At 36.9% G+C, this 22,626-nt stretch overlaps 1 protein-coding gene and 1 pseudogene across 2 annotated transcripts; one reads left to right on the forward strand and one right to left on the reverse strand.

The window, feature by feature from the left end:
• Window positions 1-1,160: 1,160 nt before the first annotated feature.
• LOC147495363 (disease resistance protein At4g27190-like) lies at window positions 1,161-13,404 on the forward strand (annotated as a pseudogene). Its single transcript, XR_015197462.1, has 12 exons — window positions 1,161-1,259; window positions 1,505-1,552; window positions 1,684-4,725; window positions 4,941-4,992; window positions 5,493-5,627; window positions 5,751-6,519; window positions 6,805-6,958; window positions 7,287-7,379; window positions 7,465-7,600; window positions 7,692-7,755; window positions 11,010-11,295; window positions 13,103-13,404. The product of XR_015197462.1 is annotated as a disease resistance protein At4g27190-like (transcript).
• A 1,033-nt stretch (window positions 13,405-14,437) lies between these two features.
• Window positions 14,438-22,442, reverse strand: LOC147495364 (DEAD-box ATP-dependent RNA helicase 31-like). Its single transcript, XM_086563998.1, has 11 exons — window positions 21,259-22,442; window positions 20,803-21,041; window positions 19,696-19,802; window positions 18,481-18,536; window positions 18,096-18,320; window positions 17,543-17,749; window positions 17,376-17,462; window positions 17,186-17,281; window positions 16,716-16,931; window positions 15,113-15,295; window positions 14,438-14,934 (listed from the first exon to the last, which is right to left on the reverse strand). Exons 1-11 carry the CDS (start codon window positions 22,291-22,293, stop codon window positions 14,707-14,709), a joined length of 2,679 nt encoding a protein of 892 aa, XP_086420124.1. The 5' UTR covers window positions 22,294-22,442; the 3' UTR covers window positions 14,438-14,706.
• Window positions 22,443-22,626: the final 184 nt, after the last annotated feature.

The raw sequence follows: 22,626 nt of genomic DNA on the forward strand, positions 1-22,626 counted from the left end.
CGAGATGAGATGTTGGATTTCGTCTGATGAGTTTTGTAATCCAGACATAATCTAACATCCCGTCCGAAGTTCACAAGTCAGCCACTGTCTCGGTTGAAGGTTTCACCATCGTTTTGACTTGGGAAAATAGTCACCACCACATTCACCTTTGCATTGGGCAAAGGTTTTGAACAAAAAAGATGTGACTATTTTCACATTCCCTTCAATTCCACCTGCATTGGAAATGCTCTGAGAGGTGAATGTCATTGTTTTGGGTTGTTTTGATTTTGATAAAATAAAACAAATTTTGTAATACACTGAATCAGGAATGTTGTACAGACGAGTCAATTACCTATTCAGGCTTCAAAATTTTGATTTTAACTAGCAAGTTAGAGCATATTTAAGAGAGACACTATCCTAGCATTAAACACCAAATTTTTAATAATGTGGTGTTTTTTCATCTTCAGGAGAGACATATGTTGATGAAAACACCAAAACAAACACCAACTCGGGAAAAATTTGGTGTTTGTTTTGGTGGTGTATCAAATCTCTCTCGCGGCTTTAGATAAACTACTCGGTTTTGTGAACACTATGTGGGCTTTGGTGTTAGTTTGGGCCTCTGTCTCGTAGTGTTTTGAACACCAAATTTTAATGTGTCACGATTTATCGAAAATTGCATGGGCTTGGACTTGGTCTCTTGCACGGTTTTGCGAAAGCCGCTCGTGATTTGGTGTCGAATATTTAATGTTTCTCGTAAAGTTGTTTGGTGTTGGTTTGGTTTGATATTTGGTTTGGTTCAAATATTTGGTGTTTTTTTTTATCTCTCCTAAAGATAAAGATGCTCTTGTGTTCTCATTCATTTAGTTTTTTACTACTTAGTTTACAATTAAGCCGATGTTAATTCCGGACCAGACTTTGTACAATTTTGAACCGAATGATGAACAAAACCACAATAATATGTGTTATTGTATATTTACACAATTACACCATTCATAAAGAATTCACCCTGATGACATTTGTAATGAAATTTGCATTTTTTATGTCGGCAAAAACAGAAAAATGAGATGATTAAAAATTCAAATGAAGACCCACCACCACACGCAAAGGAAGAAGACATGAAGGAAGACCTAGTAATAATACACTGTAAATATGATATTTGTGGCTCCCACATTCTCTCTTTCTTATCACCATTCTCAAATACAAACAGCAGAGAGAGTTTTCCATAACTTCTTTGTGGTGGCCGCTTAACATCACTCGATCAATTATATTATATATATAAGGTCAGTTTATTACAAATTTTCTTCTTCCTTGCTAGTTCTTGATTATTACTCTTGTTTTTTAATCGTCATTCATTGTTAAAGGTTAACAACATAACCATATGTTTTGCAAACTTATTTGATCCATCACTTATTTGAAATCTGAGCTAACCAATTCTACTGATAAAGTCCAATGATGACTATCTCTTAAAACTTATTTGTATTTTTAGCTGCTAATTCTCCACCTTTACATGGTTTTAAATGTGCAGATATCCAGTTCGTACTTGAACGTTTTCCTTTGGTTCTTATTATTAGAGGTTCAGAGAACAACCATGAGATTATACATATTCTCTATTTACTTAATGTTATGTATTTTACATATATCCTACTGGAGTAGCTCTATCATGTCTCATCACTTTCATTAACAACCAATGTGTTGTAATGACAGGTATGGAAGTTGATGGAGCAGTAGTTGGAGCAGCTGTTGGAAGCGTACTGACTCGTGGTCTTAATCAGTTGGGTGTCAAAAGTCTGAGTGACCAAATTCAGACATTGAGAGACAAAAAAGGAGAACTGATTGCCAGAGTAAACAAGGTGAACGAAATTCTGCAAATCGCAGAGATACACGGAAAGACGTGCACAAAGGACGCACAGGATTGGTGGGATAGGGCCGAGGCTATTATACATACTGCAGATGTCGTGGACAAAGAAGCCAAAGTCGCAAAAATATGCACAACTGGAATTTTTTGTACACCTGATTGTTGTTCACGACGGAAGTTGGAAATTTATTTTTTGAAATACGTTGAAGTGATGGATGATCTCTTAAATGAGGCTTGTCATTTCTCAGAAGAGTCCTTAACGCGTTGGGGAATGGAGATGCCGACTACACGACTGATTGGTAGTACTGTTGATAAGATCCTCAAGATGGTTTGGGAATGTATAGTAGGTGTTGAGTTTGAGAAAATTGGTGTCTACGGCATGGGTGGCGTCGGAAAAACCACCATTATGAAGACAATCAGTAACCAGCTCGTGCAACGTTTTGAAAGTGTTTTGTGGGTTACTGTATCCAAAGATGTTAATGCTCAAAAACTTCAAAATCAGATCGCAAAGAAAGTCGCATTGGATCTTTCTGCCGAAGAAGATGAAGCTACACGGTCGTCATTGTTGCTAAGTGCATTGCGTAGAAAGGGAAAGTTTGTGCTTATCCTAGACGACATGTGGATGGCATTTGATTTACAGGCTCTTGGAGTTCCATGTGGGTGCAAGATAATATTGACTACCAGGTCAAGGGAAGTGTGCGAACGGATGTTGTGCCAGAAATATGTCAAAGTTGAGCAACTTTCTGAGGACGAAACATGGAAATTGTTCTTGGTAAATGTTGGAGGAGCTTGTTCCCGATGTGGAAGAGATTGCAAAAGAAGTTGTTGCAGAGTGTTGTGGTTTGCCCCTTGCAATCATCACAATTGGCCGAGCTATGAGAAGCAAAGATGTTGGTGAGTGGCAAGTTGCATTATCAGATCTGAAGGAGTCTACAAGTTTGAACATGGACATGGAGGAGCAGGTCATTCAGCGTTTGAAGTTCAGTTACGATCGATTGAGGGAGAAGAATCATCATAAGTGTTTCTTATATTGTGCACTGTACCCTGAAGATTATGAAATCGACACTAGAAAGTTGATTGAGTATTGGGTTATGGAAGGGTTAGTGAAGGGATCGAGCAAAGAAGATGAAATGCTTCGTGGCCATGTTATACTGAATACACTAAAGCGTTGTTGCATGCTAGAAGAAGTTTCAGATAGGGACTATGTTAAAATGCATGATTTGATTAGGGATATGGCTCTTTACATCACGAAAACAAAACCTAAATTCATGGTCAGAACTGGGATTTCATCAACAGAAGTTCCGCACGAAGATGATTGGTCAGAAGATCTTGAGAGGGTTTCGTTTATGGAAAGTTATATAGAAGATATTTCAATTATTCCCAAATGCCCTAAACTCTCGACATTGATCCTTTCTCAAGGTAAAACCCTTTTTCAAGGTGTACTAAAACACGTTGCACGTGGTTTTTTTATGCACATGAAAAGTCTCACGGTTCTCGATTTATCTAACACTCTTATTGAGTCGTTACCAGATTCAGTCTCTGATTTGGTAAATCTTCATGGGTTACTCCTAATTGCTTGTACGGAATTAGTTAGAGTGCCTTCTCTATCCAAGCTTCGGTCACTAAGAGTGTTGAAGCTCACAGATTCTGCCATAGAAGAACTGCCTCGAGGCATGGAAATGTTGGTCAACCTCAGAAGCCTTGATCTCAGTTTCAATTATAGTTTGAAAGAAATGATCCCCACGGGATTGATATCCAAGTTTTCTTTACTTCAAGAGTTAATATTGCAGTGTATAGAACCGGAAAATCTCTCAAGGGGCTCGACACAATTGGAAAATCTCTCAAGCTTGACACAATTGGAAAATCTTCATATCGAATTTGACGAATTGTCAAACTTCGCCTATGGTGAATTTGGAAACTTTGAAAGGTTAAAAAAGTACTATATTGGTCCCAATGAGTACTCTATTCAAGTCAAAATGAGCAGGCAAGAAGCCTATTTTGGTCGCAGTGAGCATGCAAGAAGTTTATTTTTGTCCAACTCAAAGGGTATTCCTTGCAATGCCCTTTCACTTCCGAAACGCATTCAATATCTTAGGATTGGTGAATTTAACCAAATCACAAGGTTATCAGAGTTGCCCTTAAATGATTCGCAGCAGGACCTAAGAGAACTCAGGATTTATTCATGCAATTCAATTGAATTCATAGTACCAGAAGACGAAGATGACATCTTCCTACAACAGATTGAAACCATGAGATTCTATTCGTGTCAGAGTCTAAGCAAGATATATGAGAAGGTCCCAGCACACGGAGCTTTTCCTTGTTTGAAGACTTTGGAGATTGGGAGTTGTCATAATATCAAAATTTTATTGTCGTTTAGGTTGCTTCAACAGCTTATTAACCTTGAAGAGATCGGGGTTAAGAATTGTGAGCAATTGGAGGAGCTAATTGTAGAAGAAGAAGAAGTAGTAGTTGAAGGGTGCAGCAACAGCAACCACAGTGGTACTGGAATTGATTATACTGTTGCACTCCCAACAAGGTTGAAGAAATTGTTCTTATGCAATCTACCGAAACTGATGAACATTTGGAAGGGAGTGATGGTTTGTGACTCTCTTCAAACAGTTGAAGTATGCAATTGTCCTGAATTGAAAAGGCTCCCTCTGTTCAACCGAGAACATCAATCAGCACCACCTTCTCTCAAAGAAATTTATGGAAGCAAAAAGTGGTGGGATTCACTCGAGTGGGATTATCCATGTCCTGAACATCTCTTTGGAAGGGTGGAAATGTATTGAAATGATCTTTTTCTCGAAATTCTTCGTTTTTTGGCTTCAATCGGTTTTCCTTTCTGCTTAGATAATCGGCTTCTATACTGACTGAAAACCCTTTCGATCAAGGTATGTGTCATGTTCATCCGTAGTTTCAAGCTTTTCATCATAAATTTTATTTCTTTTTAGGATTTTGTTTGATTTGTTGCCGTTTTTAATGGTTTTGAAATAATTTGATAGATAAATTCGAATTTGTATTGATTTTTCGTGGAGATTCAGAAATTCTAGTCTTGTTTTGGTTTCAATTGATTGGAATTTTGAATTTGATTGTTTTGTTTTTTCAGTTGAACTGATTTCTAGAGTTTTCGATCACCGATAGTATTGGAACTTCTTTTGGTAAGGGTAAAACTCAGAACGACTTCTATACTCTCAATTATTTGTTCCTGTCAATCAATGGTGTCTATGTGTTTGTCCGCAATGTAATTTGTTGAACAGTCAAACTGGACGCAGAGAACGCAACAACTTAATGTATGAACAAGAAGATGTATTTGAATGAGGATTTGATTTAATTTGTATTGTTTAGGCTGAGTATATATCTATATTATCTATTGATCTATGAAACGAGTTTTAGATCGACACATTTCTTCAAACTAGACAAGTTTATGGTACTATATTTGTAAGTCTTTTGCCATACACAATGCATATCCTGTTTGATCTAAGCATTTTGTGGAGCATCCTAAGTATGTAACTAACTGTAGGACTGGTACTGCAAAGAATGTCGGCTCATTAATTTTCTTACTAACCACTTCTATCAGTACATTGTATGCATAGACTTTCAAGAACTTTTGCTTCGACATTTATCCTTAGTCTGCTGAAATCAGCATTAAAAAATGCAGATGGTTCAGAGGAAACTCTTGAGACCACTGTCTGGCTATTTAGTCCTTCGTTGGAAATTTGAACCGTCTCATTCTGCATACATGTCCTGCCTTGATGTTGGCAAACCAAAGCGCCCAAATCGTCTTCCTGTGGAGGTTAGTAAGATACCTGTATTATGTGTTACGAGAAATGTTTCCATTTACTCTATATTGACTCTCTAGAAATATTCCTCATTAATATGGCGTGACTTATTCCCATCGCATTGCCTTCTTCAACAGCGATAATTGCAATACATCCATTTTCAATTTCCATAGAAGCTTCCCCATCTGGAACTAAGGGAAGGCCGCTAGCCTGGGGGTAATGAAGTGTATTCTTCTCAGAGACGGTATGTTGAACGAGCTCATGGTCAAGACTCAAGATACGGATGACAAGGGTGCAACTAGGGCCTCAAGAAAAAAATCTGACTGGGAGGGAGCTCAATCAGCAGAAGGTTCATTAACAGATGTGGTTTTTTGAGAACAACTGTTGGCTGTTCCATTCCCTGTCCTCCAAAAGAGTGGTGGTTGTGGTTCCAAGATTCTTGAATTGAGACGCAGCCTCAAGGCTAATTGGGCATGTAACTTGCTTAAGAGTGCTGATAAACTGACTAGCAACTCTCATTTCCCAAATTTTGATTCCCCTATTGGCTGTTCTTCATGTCATCCTTATGTGGGGAAGGTCTTTAAAAATCTTGAAGTGAGGCGGGAAACTTCATTATTTTGTGGGGAAGGTTTGTATTCCGAAGTGATAGTAAGGACAACTACTTGTATTGCCCCAATGTTGTTGACCTGAGAAATGATGAAATTGAGCAATTTCAAATTCATTGGATGAGAGGTGAACTGATTATTGTTAGACATATATGTACTTGAAAAAACATCTGGTGTTAGTTGGGAACCAATGGTCATGTGGAGGGATCTCAAAGAAATCAGAGGAAGCAGAGAGTGGTGGGATTCACTCGAGTGGGACTATCCATGTCCTGAACATCTCTTTCAAGAGCTCAATTATTAGGTTAGTTAAGGCTTTTATTCTTTTCAATTTTCCTTTTAAACTTCTTCATAATCTGATCTAATGAAATTTTCCCTACTATTATAAAATGATTAAAATCAAGGTCTAGAAGAATTAATAGGTTATGCTGATGTTGTTGCTTTTATTCACAGATAAATTCGGATTTATATTGATTTTAAGTGGAGAATCAGAAATTCAGGATTTGTTTTGGTTTCAATTGATTAAAATTTTGAATTTTATTGTTTTGTTTTTTCCAGTTGAACTGATTTCTAGAATTTTTTATTGCAGAATCGCCACTGATAGTATTGGAACTTCTTTTGGTAAGGGTAAAACTCAGCGATGGCAGTCTAATGTGTCACCAATGTCAGCGAAACGACAAACATGCTGTTGTCTTTTGTTCCAATTGCACAAAACGTTACTGCCATCCTTGCATCAAGAATTGGTAATTTGATCTTTAAATAATTACTGACATCTATTAACTAGAAATCTATTTTCAATCTATAGTAATTTGTAATTTTCATAACTGCGTAATGTGTTGTTTTGATGCATTGATGAAAAATTGTGTTTGCGCTACTCTTTACTGTTGTAACTCCCTAAATGTAATTTGTTAGGACATAGAAGACCAAGAGTTTCAAAATGGGAATTTGCACAGTTCAAAAGTGCATATACTTTTTTTTTCCTGAATTTTATATATGGCTAAATGATAATTTTGTGTATAATTATATAATGAGCTTATTTAAAAAATTTGGTTTCTGTATGGAGTATAACAGGTACCCTGAAAAAACAGAGGAGCAAATTGAGAATCCTGTGTGCTGTGGAAATTGAAATTTGCAAAGGCTTGCTTGCGAGCGAATATAGTGGTGGTGTGGACTTTTGCTTTTTGCTTCTGTTACTTTTTAATTTCTGGTAGTACTTTTTGGAGAATACCAACGTACTATTTGTGTACAGTCCAGATGTGAGGAACCCAATCTAAATGTCAAACTTCAGCGGCTCCTCTACTTGCTACACGGAGCTTTGCCTCTCCTCCGGCCAACAAGTTGTTTGGAGCAGGATTCCGAGATAGAAATGGAAGCCGAATCACAGGGTAATTTAATCAAATGTGGGAATTACATTTAATATTGGTGCTTTCTCTCTTTGCTACTTGTGTTTAAAATAGCTATGTCTCTAACTTTTAGGGCTTGAGCGTGCGGAAGTGAACATCAGAAGGATTAAACTTGATGAAGATGAACGTCAGTATTGGTATGCCCTAATACCCTCATGTTTGTATTGTCTTCTTCTTTCTTTCTTTTGTAGTTTTTTTGTTATTTCCAAATATTGTGGTATGCCCTAATACCCTCATGTTTGTATTGTCTTCTTCTTTCTTTCTTTTGTAGTTTTTTTGTTATTTCCAAATATTGTAGTTACTTGCATCTGAAATTGATTTTTATTTTTATCTATGCTTTTGTTTTTTCGATTTGTGTTGGTGCTGGTGCTGGTCGTGATGTGCTGTACCGGGGAGGGAGGGAGGGAGGGATAGGGGTTCATATCATTTTACATGTCATGTGGATCAGGGCACCGGTATTCGCATCCCCGATTTTTGGGATTAGCACCTATTTCGTAAAAGGGTAACACAACACAATAAAGGTTATTCCACATGTGTCCCAAGAAGCACCCCAAAGAGAGAAAAAAAAGTCAGTTGTCTTCTTCCCTTTCCTTACATTTTCTCTCCGTTATTCTTTCAAATAAACAATGGCCTCTTGGTTAAGGGATTAAACAGTTTTAAATTAAGCACAACCTTACTACCACCACAAACAATCAATTTTGGCATGAAGTCCATAGTTTTTTCTCCCATGTTCTCATCATCAATATACCCAACATTCACTTTACGAAGTGTAATTAAATAAAAAATCGCTCGAGTACCTTGAAACCCAATTCGAATTTAGTATTGAACATTGAAACCCAAGTGCACATCTTTTAGATATAGATGGGAGAATGATATTTCCTGGTGACGGTAATAATTTTTCGTAGCATTGGCAACCTTGCAGCAGGAAGGCGCCGGAACGAACTGTAGATGAAATCATCTTTTTCTGCTTAATCACTGTGGTATCTTTCCACCATGAGAACTGTTCCGTGGTAGGTATGTGTTGTGGAAACCAATAAGCTACAAGGATTTGCTGCCGCGGGGAACTCCCTTCCCCTCATATTTTCACGACTATATATTTCCGCAACATATATGTTCCTGCGGCAAGTAGTTGCCGTGAACACCAACAAAAACATAAGTCTTCGACGGCGGTAGATGGTTTGATGATTGTAAAGAGAGATACCACGAGGAGTCAAGGAGAGCGTGAATACTTTGAAACGATTTAAATTCATTCGTGTTTAAATTTTTTTTTTTTTCAGTAGAAAATGATTTAATTGAAACAATGGGTGAGGGGTGCTTTGTGTTGAGATTTGAGAATAATGGAGGGGTGTATGTCAGGTCTATTGATTAATGGAGGAGTGCTTATACCATAAAACTTGTTCAAAGGGTGCCAATCCAATAAGTTGGGGTGTAAATACCGCCGCCCCTTGTTAAAGTTAGATGAGATTCATTTTTCTTGCGTGACAAGCTCTTGAACTGGAAAGATTACTTGTATGGTGATATAACTCTGAGTCATCTTAGTTGGAAATAGATTAGATCTATTTTTGTGGTTTGATCAATAGTAAGTCCTGTATACATGTGTTTTTGTTGTTCACTTACCAAAAAAGGAATAGAGAAAACATAAAGTTTGCCATTTCTTATGATAAGGAGATTCATTTTATTAGACAGAAGATCAATACAATAAACTGGGTGGGAAGGACATCTATATAACCTAGTACTCATTAGACAACTAATGCATCTTATGTTCCTCATTAGAATGGCGTATGTGACTTATTCCCATCGCATTGCCTTCTTCAACAACGATAATAGCAATACATCCATTTTCAAATTCCAAACAAGCTGCCCCAATCCTGATTGTTCATATGATATCTGTCTCACATGCTGTCTGGAACTAAGGGAAGGCCGCCAGCCTGGGGTAATGAAGCATATTCTTCTCAGAGACAGTATGTTGAGCGTGCTCATAGTCAAGATAAAGATGGCAAGAGGTGCAACTTGGGCCTCAAGAAAAAGATCTGGCTGGGAGGGAGCTCAATCAGCAGAAGGTTCATTAACAGATGTGGTTGGTCAGTTTCCTTACTGGAGAACAGACATCGACTGTTCCCTTCCTTGTCCTCCAATAGAGTGTGGTGGTTGTGGTTCCAAGATTCTTGAATTGAGATGCAGCCTCAAGGCTAATTGGACAAGTAACTTGCTTAAGAGTGCTGAGAAACTGACTAGCAACTCTCCGTTCTCAAATGTTGATCCCCCTATTGGCTGTTCTTCATGTCTTCCTTTTGTGGGGAAGGTCTTTAAAAATCCTGAAGTGAGGCGGGCAGCGTTTTGAAGTGATAGTAAAGACAACTACTTGTATTGCCCCAATGCCGTTGACCTGAGAAATGATGAAATTGAGCATTTTCAAATGCATTGGTTGAGAGGTGAACCGATTATTGTTAGACATGTACTTGAAAAAACATCTGGTGTTAGTTGGGAACCAATGGTCATGTGGAGGGCTTTCAGAGAGAGGTTCTAAAGGAAAACTCAAAGAGGAGGCGCGTAGTGTTAAGGCTATTGACTGCTTAGATTGGTTTGAGGTATAGATCTCATATTCCTTAACTTTTCTTACCCTGCAATCTTATACCTATCAATGGTTGCGGCTACTTTTTTTCTGTATAATTTGGTTGAGTTTATTAAACCGTGAGACCTTGACCTAACTTCAACTAAGTAGTTACTTCTACTAGTAACTATTAGAGATATATATGGTATTAGTATAAGGCTACTAGCCATCTTATGTACTGTAGGGGTAGTATAGTCTTTGTATTTTTATTTCTCTATGTAAACAAGGTCATTTCGACTGTTATAAAACAATTTCGAAGGATAATGTCAGAACGTAGAATTGCTCTTCACTTTCAGTAACTTCAGTCATTAACGTGCTGTATCTTATGAAACACAAGTTCTGATAGGATAAATTAAGATAGTGTAGTCTTATAGTAAAGGATATCTCATCCTATACTTCGTATTCCTTTTGATTATGTATATAATATCTTAATTTTACCAATCAAAAAAATTAAAAAGAGAAACAGTAGTTAAAAAATGTGTATTGCTCTTGTTTATAGCTTCCTCTGTAGTACTAAATTGGGTTCGCACTCCTTTTTTGGTTATTCTAATTTTCCATATTGTTTTAACAAAGTGAACAGAAATTGTTATGTGGGTTACAGTAGAGATACTTTAACTGTAGATTGCTATGTGTTTTAACAAAGTCATAATCATTTTCTTATATTCTATTTCCCTAACTAACAAAGTTACACCTACAGAAAGATGCTTGTCAATTATGCAGTATCTTTTTGTTTTCTTATTGTGTTGTAGTTTGAAATTAATATTCATCAATTCTTCACAGGCTACTGAGAAGGCCGTATCAGTGGCCAGAAATGTTGAAGCTTAAGGATTGGCCCTCATCCAGTTCATTTGAAGATCGGTTGCCTAGGTATGGTGTGGAGTTTACTGTTGCTTTCCCATTCAGTGATTACACCCATCCGAAGTTTGGTATTCTGTATACTGCTACAAAACTTCCTGAAATTTTGTGGAAGCCGGACTTGGGGACCAAAAATATAGTGTATTGGTTTCCAGAAGAGCTCGGCAGAGGTGATTCAATTACAAAGCTGCATTGTGACATGTCTGATGTGGTATATTTTTCTTACTCAAAAAACTTTTCTTGTGCTTAATGGTTTCGTGTTGTATACTTTCTCTTGTTTTCTGTATCATAGTGCTTGACATATTTTTCTCCTGGGCTATCTGAAACACGTATTTGCTTACAATGGGTTGTCCTTTTCATAATATGTGGCTTCATGTAATTTGAGGTTATGCAATGCTTTTCTTCATTCTTCTATCTTTGGAAGACGTGTCAAGCTTTTGCATCTGTCCTATATAACCATGCAAATTGTAATTATTGTCTTTGTGTTTATTATTTTGTTTTGGTTGAGTCCTATTTAACCCTTCAGAAAAGAAAGAAAATCATATGCAGGATGTGTTGTGGCTTATGGATCCAACTTAGGTCGCATAAATGCTTTCCTTTTTCCCTCCAGTTGGTGGTAAATGCACTGTTCCAAAAATCGGTCTAGGCGGTCTCTAAGTGCTAGGCGGTGCCCAACCGATTTGCTTAGGCCCAAGTCGTTTAAAAAATCAGTGAACTGATTAGGCGGGACTAGGTGGTATAGGCGGACCGATTAGGCGGGCTAGGCGGTCCAGTCAAGGGTTTTTTTTTTTTTTTTTTTAATTGATTAAATGTTGAAAATTAAAGACCCATGTAGACTTTAGATTTGAATGGGTTTAAAAGACTAAAGTTCAATGTAAATTATATGTCACTATAAGGAAGAATATGTTTTTATATGAAGTCGATTTTCTTAAACTATTACGCATTTTTGTAATTAGTATATTTGTTTGTGTTTATTTTTTGAGTTATAGTAAATGATTTTCTTCATTTCTTGTAGTATAGGTATGTATTATTACATATATTATAAAATATATTTGAAAAAAAACCGCCTAGTGCCTAGCTGCCTAGAAAGCTGACTACCTCCCACCGCCTGACTACCACCTAGCGTTTTTTAGAACACTGGATAAATGCTTACTCATTTACTTGTTTTAGGATTAAGTTGGGCTTTGAACAAAAATTTAAAGGAGAGTATTGCGCCGTAAGTCCATTAACAACCAGTGGGAGTATTGTCATAGTTACAGTTCGATCCTTCTTGATTCATAGTTACTATAACAGGCATTATAAATGACTTGTGATAGCGCAATTCGTATCTTCAATTTCCTCTGCCAGTTCAAAGCCTTCATACTCTTTTAGTGTAGTAATATTTCAGATTTTAATCTCCTGCCATTTTTGGTTATTTAGCATGATAAATCGATAATTTCTGTATTGATATCTAAATACTAAAATATTTCTTATCATCCAATACCATTCAGTTGACATAATGCCTTCTCATCACTTGATGAAATTGTGTGAAAAGAATTTTAAAATTGATTCGAAACTGAAGTATTGAATAGAAAATCAGGAAGGAGCAGAAAATTTTATTTCCATTTTAAAAAAAAATAATAATAATAATCTTCGTTTTATTGACAGTTCTAGTTGATCAAATCATAACTACCTTCATAGTGTTGAGTACACTTTTGTCCATGCAAATAATTACAAAATGACCGAGAAAAAACTCTCTGAAATTGTAACGGGAAGAACTGCTGATCTGCCCACCCTGGACCATAGAACACTGTTCTTTAAGATTTAGAGTGGGCTGAAATGCTGAATGATAGGAGGCCGTGGACCGAGCTAAGCAAGCTCTTGCCTGGTTGACGAGAATTTTTTATATATGTGTTGTTTGATTTCTTCAAGCATATGGAGTTTTGTCGGAACATTGTAAATTGTTTTTGTTTGTCAAGTATATTGATTACAAAGTTGGCAATATGTGTTTGTGTTAAATCATAGTTTCCTTGTTGCAGTGGGACAAAAGGAGAAGAAACGGGTTGACATCATCAATTTTAGAAATCTAATTATTCCTTGTCAGGAGATGGAACGTATTATGACGGTGTACAGATAGAGTTGAGATTACCAGTGATTGAAGAAAGTGGTGCTGTAATCTTCTAAGTTAGACCTCTTCCCATTTTATAGTATCTTTCAAGTTGTAGATAATGAGGTTGCCGAAGAAAAGAATAAGATTGCTGACAATGAATGTATATGGCTGGAGCCATCCTCAGTATGTACAACCCCATTTTATAGTAAAGTATTTAAATTTCAAATTTCATTGCTTGTTTGCATTTGATTCTATATAAAGAAGAAAAGTAAACTTTGGAAGACTTATTGGTGAAATACTTTGAATATGAAATGAAGAATTTGTTTATAATTAAGACAGCAAATGGTTGGTTCGTTGGAATTGCAGATTACGATTTTCATTTATCTTGTATTCTTGTGAAACCCACAAAAGTTAATTCCAATTCTGATGTGTAAGTGCAATGAGCAGAGGAGTCAATGTGTCACCAATGTCAGCGAATCTATTAACTAACTAGAAAGCTATTTTCAATCTAGAGTAATTTGTAATTTTCATTACTGAGTAATGTGTTCCTATGAATGGTATTTCTAACAAGTGGAGAAATATGACGATTGCAGCTTGTGAATTGTGATACAAGAAGATTTGGCTGGTGCAATCGAGGTGGAAAATATGGAGGAAGAGAAAGAAGTGGGAGATGAGTTAAGTGAAGATATTCCGAAACATTTCTGATGTGCTCTTATTCTGCAACTGTTGCTTTTCATTATTTGTTCGAATTCTTTAATTTAAAACCAGAATCATAAGCAACTCTTTAAGAGAGAGAGAGAGGCGAGAAGAACCTCACACAAATATCTCTTTCTTCTTGTAACAGAATCTAAAACCTCTTGCATAGTCATAAGCAAAAGATAAGGAAAACAAAATTCCAAACTAGATATCATTCCAATACAATCATTTTACCTTGTAGCCTATCCTGTCATAGTATATTTGGCATTATGCCAGTACCTAGTTCCTCTTTCTTGAACACTCTGCAGAAGATGTTTGGCATAATCTCCATCATGGGAAGCAAGTTTATTCAACTGTGCATATTTATCCAACTCAAATTGTCTGTTTCTAAATAATGTATCTTTCGTCATATTTCATACCGAGATGAGGCATCAAATTGTTTTCAACGGACTTTATTTTTTATGTTGATAAAAGAAGACTTTAACGAAAAAACTTCCCATGCATACAAGCAAAACTTTCTTGCTACAGAAACGACATCCATGACCTATATCTATGTGAAAGGCTTAAAAGTCGCAAATCCCTTAAATCATTTGAAACTACAAGAGTACAAGTAGATGACATTTAAACTCTCGCAAGACACTAACAGTAGAACTCGGGAATACTACTTGGTCCAATAGTAATTAATAATTTCCTCTATTACATTTTCTCATGTTTGGAAGAACTCCTGATGTTTGGATAAGCAAGGAATTCAATACTGGCTTGGTGTTGAGCACAAAAAAATTCTTCTGACTACAAGGCAGCAATGGAGAAGTTCAAAAGGTCAGGATGGCTCAACATCTACTTAGTTCTAAGGCCAGGAACATTCCTAAGGCCCATCTTGCCTAGGATAAGCTTGGCAATGGCAGGAGGGGTGTCAAGTCCCATGCTCCTGCTGAACTCATTTGCCAGCTCCACAAGACGGCACTTGTCCCTGCCAACAATCTTAGTAGAATTGTAGTAGCCTAGCCATGCCTGATATGCCGCCTCTTTGTTTTTCATCTCTACATTGGATAATGCTCTCTCCACCTGCTCAGTAAAGTCCAGTGAAAAAAAAATCATTTTCAAGAAAGTAATTGCTAACGTGGAGGAAATGTCAAAAAGAAAACTATTAGTTTTCACTGTCCTAAATTACAGCTTGCTAAAATATATTTGTGGAAGGTAAAATGAAACAAACCAAATCAGTAAACTGAATCAGGATACTCACCTTCTTCCTTGTATCTGGATCAATGGTAGGTACAGGAGCCTTTGTTATAGGCAAATCCTTAACACTTGACAAAAAGGACTCCTCCCAGGGTGCAAGCAATAATATGCCCTGCCCTTCCTTTCCTTTCCGGCCCGTTCTACCTAGTCGGTGTATATACTGTTCTCTATCAGCTGGCAATCCTACCTGCAACAGTCAAATTTGATTTGCTATATGGTTCACATAATAACAAAGATAACAATCGGGGTATAGACCATGTTGAGATAAAGCACAAGGAAAGTTCAACAATCTCAAATGAATGCACTAAAGTCATTTTTAAGAACTCCAGGAAACTACAGTGAAGTCAAACATTCAGGGATATCCTTAAACAGAGGTGATATCACCAAGGGGATTCTATTAATCACAGCAATAGTATGGCATGTCAGGAACGGCACAGTAGTTGGAGGGGAAAAACGACTTGGGAATAATTTGGTGCGAAGATTAACAATAGGTGATCATAGTAAGCCTTGTCATAGACGGTTAAAAATATACTAAATCGCATGGTCAAAAAATATGACTAATAGTAATGGCAAAGCAACATGTACATTTGAAAGATATGATGACACATGATGTACATGTGGAGAGAGGATTAGGGTTTAGGGTTTAATGTGTCATACTATAAGAATGTGTCCTACTAATGTTCAATTACCCTATAAGAATTAGTGATGAGTGTTCTGATAAATATTTGTTCAAACGTGATCAGTAGAAGTTAAATAACTTGAGAAGACAAAAGTATCCCGAAAATTTGCAATACGAATTTCTTTAGCTTAAAGCAATAACTTTGTGGTTGTTCTCGTTTGTCCCGCTTCAGTGATCAAAGCAATTCTGTGTCGGGCAGGGAACGGTGCGGGTTTGGGTCGGATATGGCTGTATCCAAATCCGTATCCGAATTTTTTAAAATATTTCTATCCGAATCCGAATAGAAACCCGATCAGATAACACTAAAATTTTGTATTTAATTGAAAATAATATGATATTTTATTATTTCTCCATATCTAAACCCAATCAGATATATCCGTATCCATATCCGAATTCAAAAACGGATTTTTTTTACCTGAACCCGACCCGAACTGGATTCGGTTCAGGTAGGATTTGGGTTAACCCAACCCGATTCCCTGCCCTAATTCTGTGTGTTAATACATTATGAAAAGGCGCTTTTCATACATAAGAAAAGGTGAAAGCACAAAGCATGTGTTAGTCTGTTAGATGCTTCCTATTTTGGGTGTTCAAACTCCTTTGAGCTTTTTCCTAGCCCGCTTTTTAAAATTACCAACTACAAATGTTGTTTCAACATGCTTTGGGAACAGCAGAAAGATGCTTTCAAGTGATGCTAAATGGGGACCCCATTGCATTTACATGATTTGTGGTGGTGGTGGAATGGAAAAGAAAGATTCACCATCATGCTTAGCTACAATTAAACCAGTGGATGCCTGCTTTTTAGTAATGATAATCAACCCACTCAAACATGCCTTCCATATGGTCTAATTGACACACGCATACACAATGAACTCAAACACATCTTAACATAGAGTGGAATGGGGTGGAATAAAGCAACCTGTTAACTGACCTGTATTACGAGGGTAACATCTGGATAGTCAACACCACGTGCGGATACATCGGAGGTCACTAGAATAAGACCTTTCGATTTACGGAACTCATCAGAAACCCTGGTTCTGTAACTTTGTGGTTTTCTAGAATGAATTTCCCGTACATTCATCTTTAGCTCACCCAGAAGATCAGCTACAAGTCTCGTTACCATTGCCGTTGTGCAAAATACAAGAACCTGCATTTTATCCACATACATAAGATAGAGATAAAAGGTGCCTTGAAGCAGTATCAAATAAATTCCTATGATATTTACCATCAAATAAAAGTAAAAAGTAAAAACTTGATTTTTGAAAAAGAAAAGAAAACCCACTATCTTTCCCTATCTAAATTTTTTCCTTCAGCACTCATAAGTTGTAGAAAAAAATGAGACCAAAACAATTTTGCACCGAGAAAATAAACATTTACATACTTTGAAGCGACGATTAATACCTTATAGTCAACATCATCAGCCATATGATCTTTCAAAAGAGCATAAAGAAGTGAGAACTGCTTATCTAGAGGAGCAACTAGATGCATCTGTCTGACCTGAAACAACCCCATACTGAGTTAAAACATCAGCCCAGAAAACTTTGAAACCTTAGTGAAAAAATGAAAACATAACATGTTTGCAATTGCCTACCTGTGCATGTGTTTCCTCACTACCCTCCTCAACTGTGTTGATAAAATCATGATCTCTTCTTAAAGCAATGTGACAAATTTGACGAACCTGCATTTTAGACCTCTTATAAGTTTTAGTAAGCTGAAAACCACTAAGATGTTGCATAGTAAGAGAGAAAAGAAACAAACATCTTCTGGTACGGTGGCAGAAAAGAGAAGTGTCTGTCTCTGTTTTGGAACAGCAGCAATGATCTTCTCGATGTCCTTTCTGAATCCCATGTCTAATAAATGATCGGCTTCATCAAGAACAAGTACTTTTACACCCATCAACCGAGTTGCAAATCCTGCAGTATTCTCAATATGGTCTTTAAGCCTTCCAGGTGTTGCGACAAGAATCTGTGGACAAAGCATAAAAAGCCTTCAAATTCGATCACGACGGTATCCGCATATTCGTGACTGATGGATGGATATATACCACACAGAAATAGATCGTATACAGATAGCCTTATGTTTATGTTTATTATTTTGTTGACTGGACCTGGGGGAATTTCCTACTTGAAACAACTGAGTTAAATGGATGCTCAAATCTCATTGATTGCTTCACTCCCACAGCATAAAGTCTATAACTTTCTGACCTTTAACCAATAATTAATTAATCAATCTAGAAGATCTTCTTCTCTAGGCAGCTGAATGTTTTGATTATGTCAAATTTCTAATTCCTATGAAGAGATTGAAAACTTGCCTGGCAAGGATTCGCTTGCAGGCGTTTCTGTTCTAGAGCTAATCTTACACCTCCTATAACAATCTGTACACCAATAGAAGGGTGATACTTCAAAAGCTTGGTAGCCTCTGCAGCAGCTTGACTTGCAAGTTCTCGTGTAGGGCAAACAACAAGCACATTAATTGGTGGTCTCTTTTGATCACGATCGACAGGAGGTGATTTTACAATCACTTCAATTGCTGGGAGCTGTAAATAAGAACTTGAGTTACTTATCTCATTTAAAAACAGGCTTGCCAATCAAAAAAAAAATAAAAATAAGAACTTGAGTAATGAGCGTGGAGAAAAGTTCATACATATTGATGATGACCTAAAGGCCAAACAAATGAGCCTTTAGTCCTTTACTTACCAGAAATGCTACGGTTTTCCCAGTTCCTGTCCTTGCCTTCGCTAGAACATCCTTGCCTGGAAAACACAATGGATCATAATAACATATCGTCGTCATTGTTACATAAGATGTTTCAGAAAATAACCAATCGTAATAAAGTGTTACATATGTGCCTAAAAAATATGGATATTGTTGGTAAAAAAGACAGCAGCTAATTCCATTATCTTTAATCAATAAATGTTCTTCCAATCACCAAAGACAAGGGAAAATGTCATATTGGGACTCCAAAATGTTTCAGAAGAAAATATCAGTTACGATTCATCTTGCTTTGCTTGCTTTTAGTATTCCCTTAAGTCCATGACAGTAAAATATTTATATAATATGATGCAGCCCATTAACATTAGTAGATTTACACATCGAGATGCTTCTTGTGGCTAGGCCCGCAAAAGCGCCTTAAGGATTTAAGGAAAACCCCTTTTCTTTCTCTTAGATGTTATTCAAAGGGACTTTAAAAGGGGAAAAAAAACACAATGACATAGGACATAAGAGACATCTACACCCGTTACCTATTTATTTGCAGTGAACAGTCTAGTGCCTTTTCTTATAGGCAAAACAGGAGTAACAGTTCTAGTCACTTAGTCCCATCTTTGGGTAAACACCAAAACACTCCTGGTTTTCCTTTTTATCAGCAGCCTAGGGCTCTTAATCTTCTCTCTTAGTCCTAATTAAAGCCGATATGCTGAATTACTCCCATGTCCTACTTTTCAGCAGCATAGGGCTCTTATTCTTCTGTCTCTTAGTCCTCACTAAAGCCGATATGCTGAAACACTTCTATGTATATACTTCAAGTATCTTCCTGCATTATCAGTTTAAAAGGCCCCTTTTACTTAAAATCAGAAATTCTTTACAACAAACAGACAGTAGGTCAAAACAAAACCTCGTGCAATACATTCCCCTTTTTCTTGCACATATTATCCCTCAATTTTCTTTTCCTAAATAGTGTGCTCACAAATATTTTATCATATTCTCATTACTAGCCTACCTTTTTGTTGGCAAAAAGAAGGCTTGAACAGAAAACTTTCCTATGCATACAACTTCACAAGCTAACCTTTTTTATTTACTTCTTGGTCCAACGAGACAAAATTTCCAAAATCATTCTACAGCAGAGTTTTAATTTAGCTTCAATAATCCTTATATTAATAGTCGCTAACTTTAGACTTTTTTATTATATCTAACCTTTGAGAATGACTGGAAGAGTAGCCGCCTGTACCACAGTCATATTCTCATACCCTGCATCCTTTATTCCTTTTAACGACAAAGGAGAAATTGTACATTGATCAAACCTGTCCAGAAAATTAAGGGATTTGGTACTGAACTTCATTAAATAAGAAGGAAAGTGAGACCACAATAATTATAGAAATAATTAACCATTATAAATATCAATCAAAACTATGATGTCCATTCAAACACTGTTTTGCAATCGGCTTTTGAAAGCCATGTTTTTAACTCCACGAACAAACACACAACCAGAGAAGTGACACCGAGTCAACTACTCTTCCATTTGTTAGAAACACACCACATATTTAGAAGAAAGGATCTTCTTGATTATGTAACCGTTACATTACAAACATTGATTTAAATCAAAGAAACAGCATGCAGAAGCTTTTAAAAATAATAATAATAATAAAGTAAAAAAATAGAAAAATTAAAAAAAAAAAAAAAAATGTTTCTTAAATGTCCTAAGCTATATCACATGGACACTCCATAACAGGGTCAATTGAAATTTTATGTACAAAATGGCATCGTGTTGGTATGTCATGGAGGTATTTAAGCGATTATGTCCTACAATCTCAAAACCGAGAGGTTTGAAACTTTGAATGCATCATGGTAGAATATGGGCCATATACTACTTGTACTTGAGACTTGAGTAGAAAATTGCACATGGACTTATATAATGCATCATGCATGTAATATGTCATCATGCACAAATAGATTAGAGTAGCATTACATTTGCAGATAACTACTTATACAATTATACAACATCAAATATCGTTCCTGATTCTTATACATATGGTTTTATAACATAACTAGAAGCCATAAAACAACATAAAAAGACAAAAATGTAAATAAAAATTAAAACTAGCCTATTTATTATTTTATTAATATTGGTTGCTAAAACCAAGGCATTTGAAATACAAATCACTCTACCCCTTTTACGTTGACTATGTAAATACACAAAATATTGAAAACAGATATGGATATAGAAAGGAAATTCCGGAATATTCATAAAAGGATAACTCAGTCTAATAGAACAAAGTGGGACTTGACAATTACGACTGTTACCTGGTTTCACTTAGGTAAGACTCTGTTTTTCCACTTGAAATCTTAGGCGTAATGTGTGTGCTATCTTTCATGGCTGAAACACGCAGCGGACTAACTTCCTTAAATTTAGGAAGCTCAACATCATCATCATCATCATCATCATCATCTTCACCAGATTCGGAATTCAAAAAGGTTGTAAAACTAGGAATTGAAGTCTCAATATCATCATCTGAGCTTAGAATAGCTTGTTTCCTTCCTTTCTGCAAATCAGAATCTCTTCCATCTTTCTTTGATGGGGAAGAAACTGCACCTCGAAGTCCTTGTCCCTTTCTTGCAGGAGGCATTTCTTCATCTTCATCCTCACTACCGTCCTCACTATCGAAGTCACTTAACAAGTCTCCAAAACCAGTTGGATCCACTTCACCACCATCATCATCATCGTCCTCATCCTCATCAGGAGGCCAGAAGAGGTTGTACCTTTTCTTTTTGTAAAGTTCCACCACCTCTACTCCGACCATAACTAAAATCAGAATCCCTTCCACCTCTCTTCATTGGAGATGAAACTTCCCCACCTCGAAAACCACTCTCCCTCCTCCTTGGTGACGATTCTACATCCTCATCAAAACTCCGTCTTTTTGGGAAAGAACTAGACATACCACCCCTCGAGTTCCTAGACAAAGAACCAGCTGTACCATTACTACCCCCCCTAGTATTCCTCCTACCAGAAAAATCAAAATCATCAGAATCACTATCTCTTTGCCTCTTCGAAGCTGAAAACCCACCCCTTTCACCTCTCCCACCCCTTCCTCCTCTTTCACCCCTTCCATCTCTCATAGAATAACCCGAATCCCTACCTCTACTACCACTACCCCTATCATCCCTAAACCTACTACTACCCCTACCCGAATCATCATCACTTTCACTATTCAATCCAACTGTAAAAGAATCCGGTTTCAAACCACTAACCCAATCACTAATCTCATCTTCATCCTCAACAAGACTCTTCGTCGCTTGACCAACTCTTTGAAATTCCCCTCTATCCATTCCCCTATCACTTCTATCCATATTGCGACCACCCCCACCTCTAAATTCCCCTCTATCCATTCCCCTATCGCCTCTATCCATACCACGACCACCCCCACCTCTAAATTCCCCTCTATCCATACCCCTACCTCTACCACCACCACCACCTCTACCCCTCCCCCTCCCCCCACCACCGCGACCACCACGCGATGAAGAATCAAAACTCCTCATCCCATTTCCCCTACTACTACCACCACTAAGTCTAGACTGAAATGAAGAAAATTTCCTAACACTAACACCATATCCTTCATTTAACAACGACGACCCAGTAGTATTTAAAAACTGGTATTTTAACTTAAATGGGAAAACTTTAGTGAAAATTGAAATGCCACGTGAAGAAGATTGAGGAATTTTTGCGCACATTTTCATAGTGGAAAATGAGGAGACGGAATTAGTTAGTATTCGAAGAGGCAGAATCTGTCCAGACATAATAATAATTTATAATAATAATAATATGAAATGACTGAATAAACCCTAAACCTAGTTGTTGTGTTTGGAAATGTTTTTAGTGAAGAATGGGCATGAAATGTGAGAGAGAAAAAAAAGATAGGGTTTTGTTTTGGGAGAGAGAGTGTGAAGTGTGTTTTTAGGGTTTTAGAAGTAGTAGGGTTTAAGGGGTGTAGAAAGATAAGAGATATTTTGGCGCGACCGTAGATGAAACATTTCGGTATGAGTAAATTCCGAAATATTTGGTATATATCGTATAACAAGTTGGTAAAGTGTGGTAGTGGTGCATTATACGAGTCGAGCTCAAAGCCGCAA

Source organism: Coptis chinensis, chromosome 6, assembly GCF_015680905.1.
Source record: "Coptis chinensis isolate HL-2020 chromosome 6, ASM1568090v1, whole genome shotgun sequence".
Classification (NCBI taxonomy): Eukaryota; Viridiplantae; Streptophyta; class Magnoliopsida; order Ranunculales; family Ranunculaceae; genus Coptis; species Coptis chinensis.

Coding starts and splice junctions, on each gene's coding strand:
- LOC147495364 (XM_086563998.1), bottom strand. CDS start 22,293: ATGTCTGGACAGATTCTGCCTCTTCGAATACTAACTAATTCCGTCTCC. Junction 21,042..21,258: donor GAACTTTACAAAAAGAAAAG/GTACAACCTCTT, acceptor TCTGATTTGCAG/AAAGGAAGGAAACAAGCTAT. Junction 17,750..18,095: donor TGCAAGCGAATCCTTGCCAG/GCAAGTTTTCAA, acceptor CTTTGTCCACAG/ATTCTTGTCGCAACACCTGG.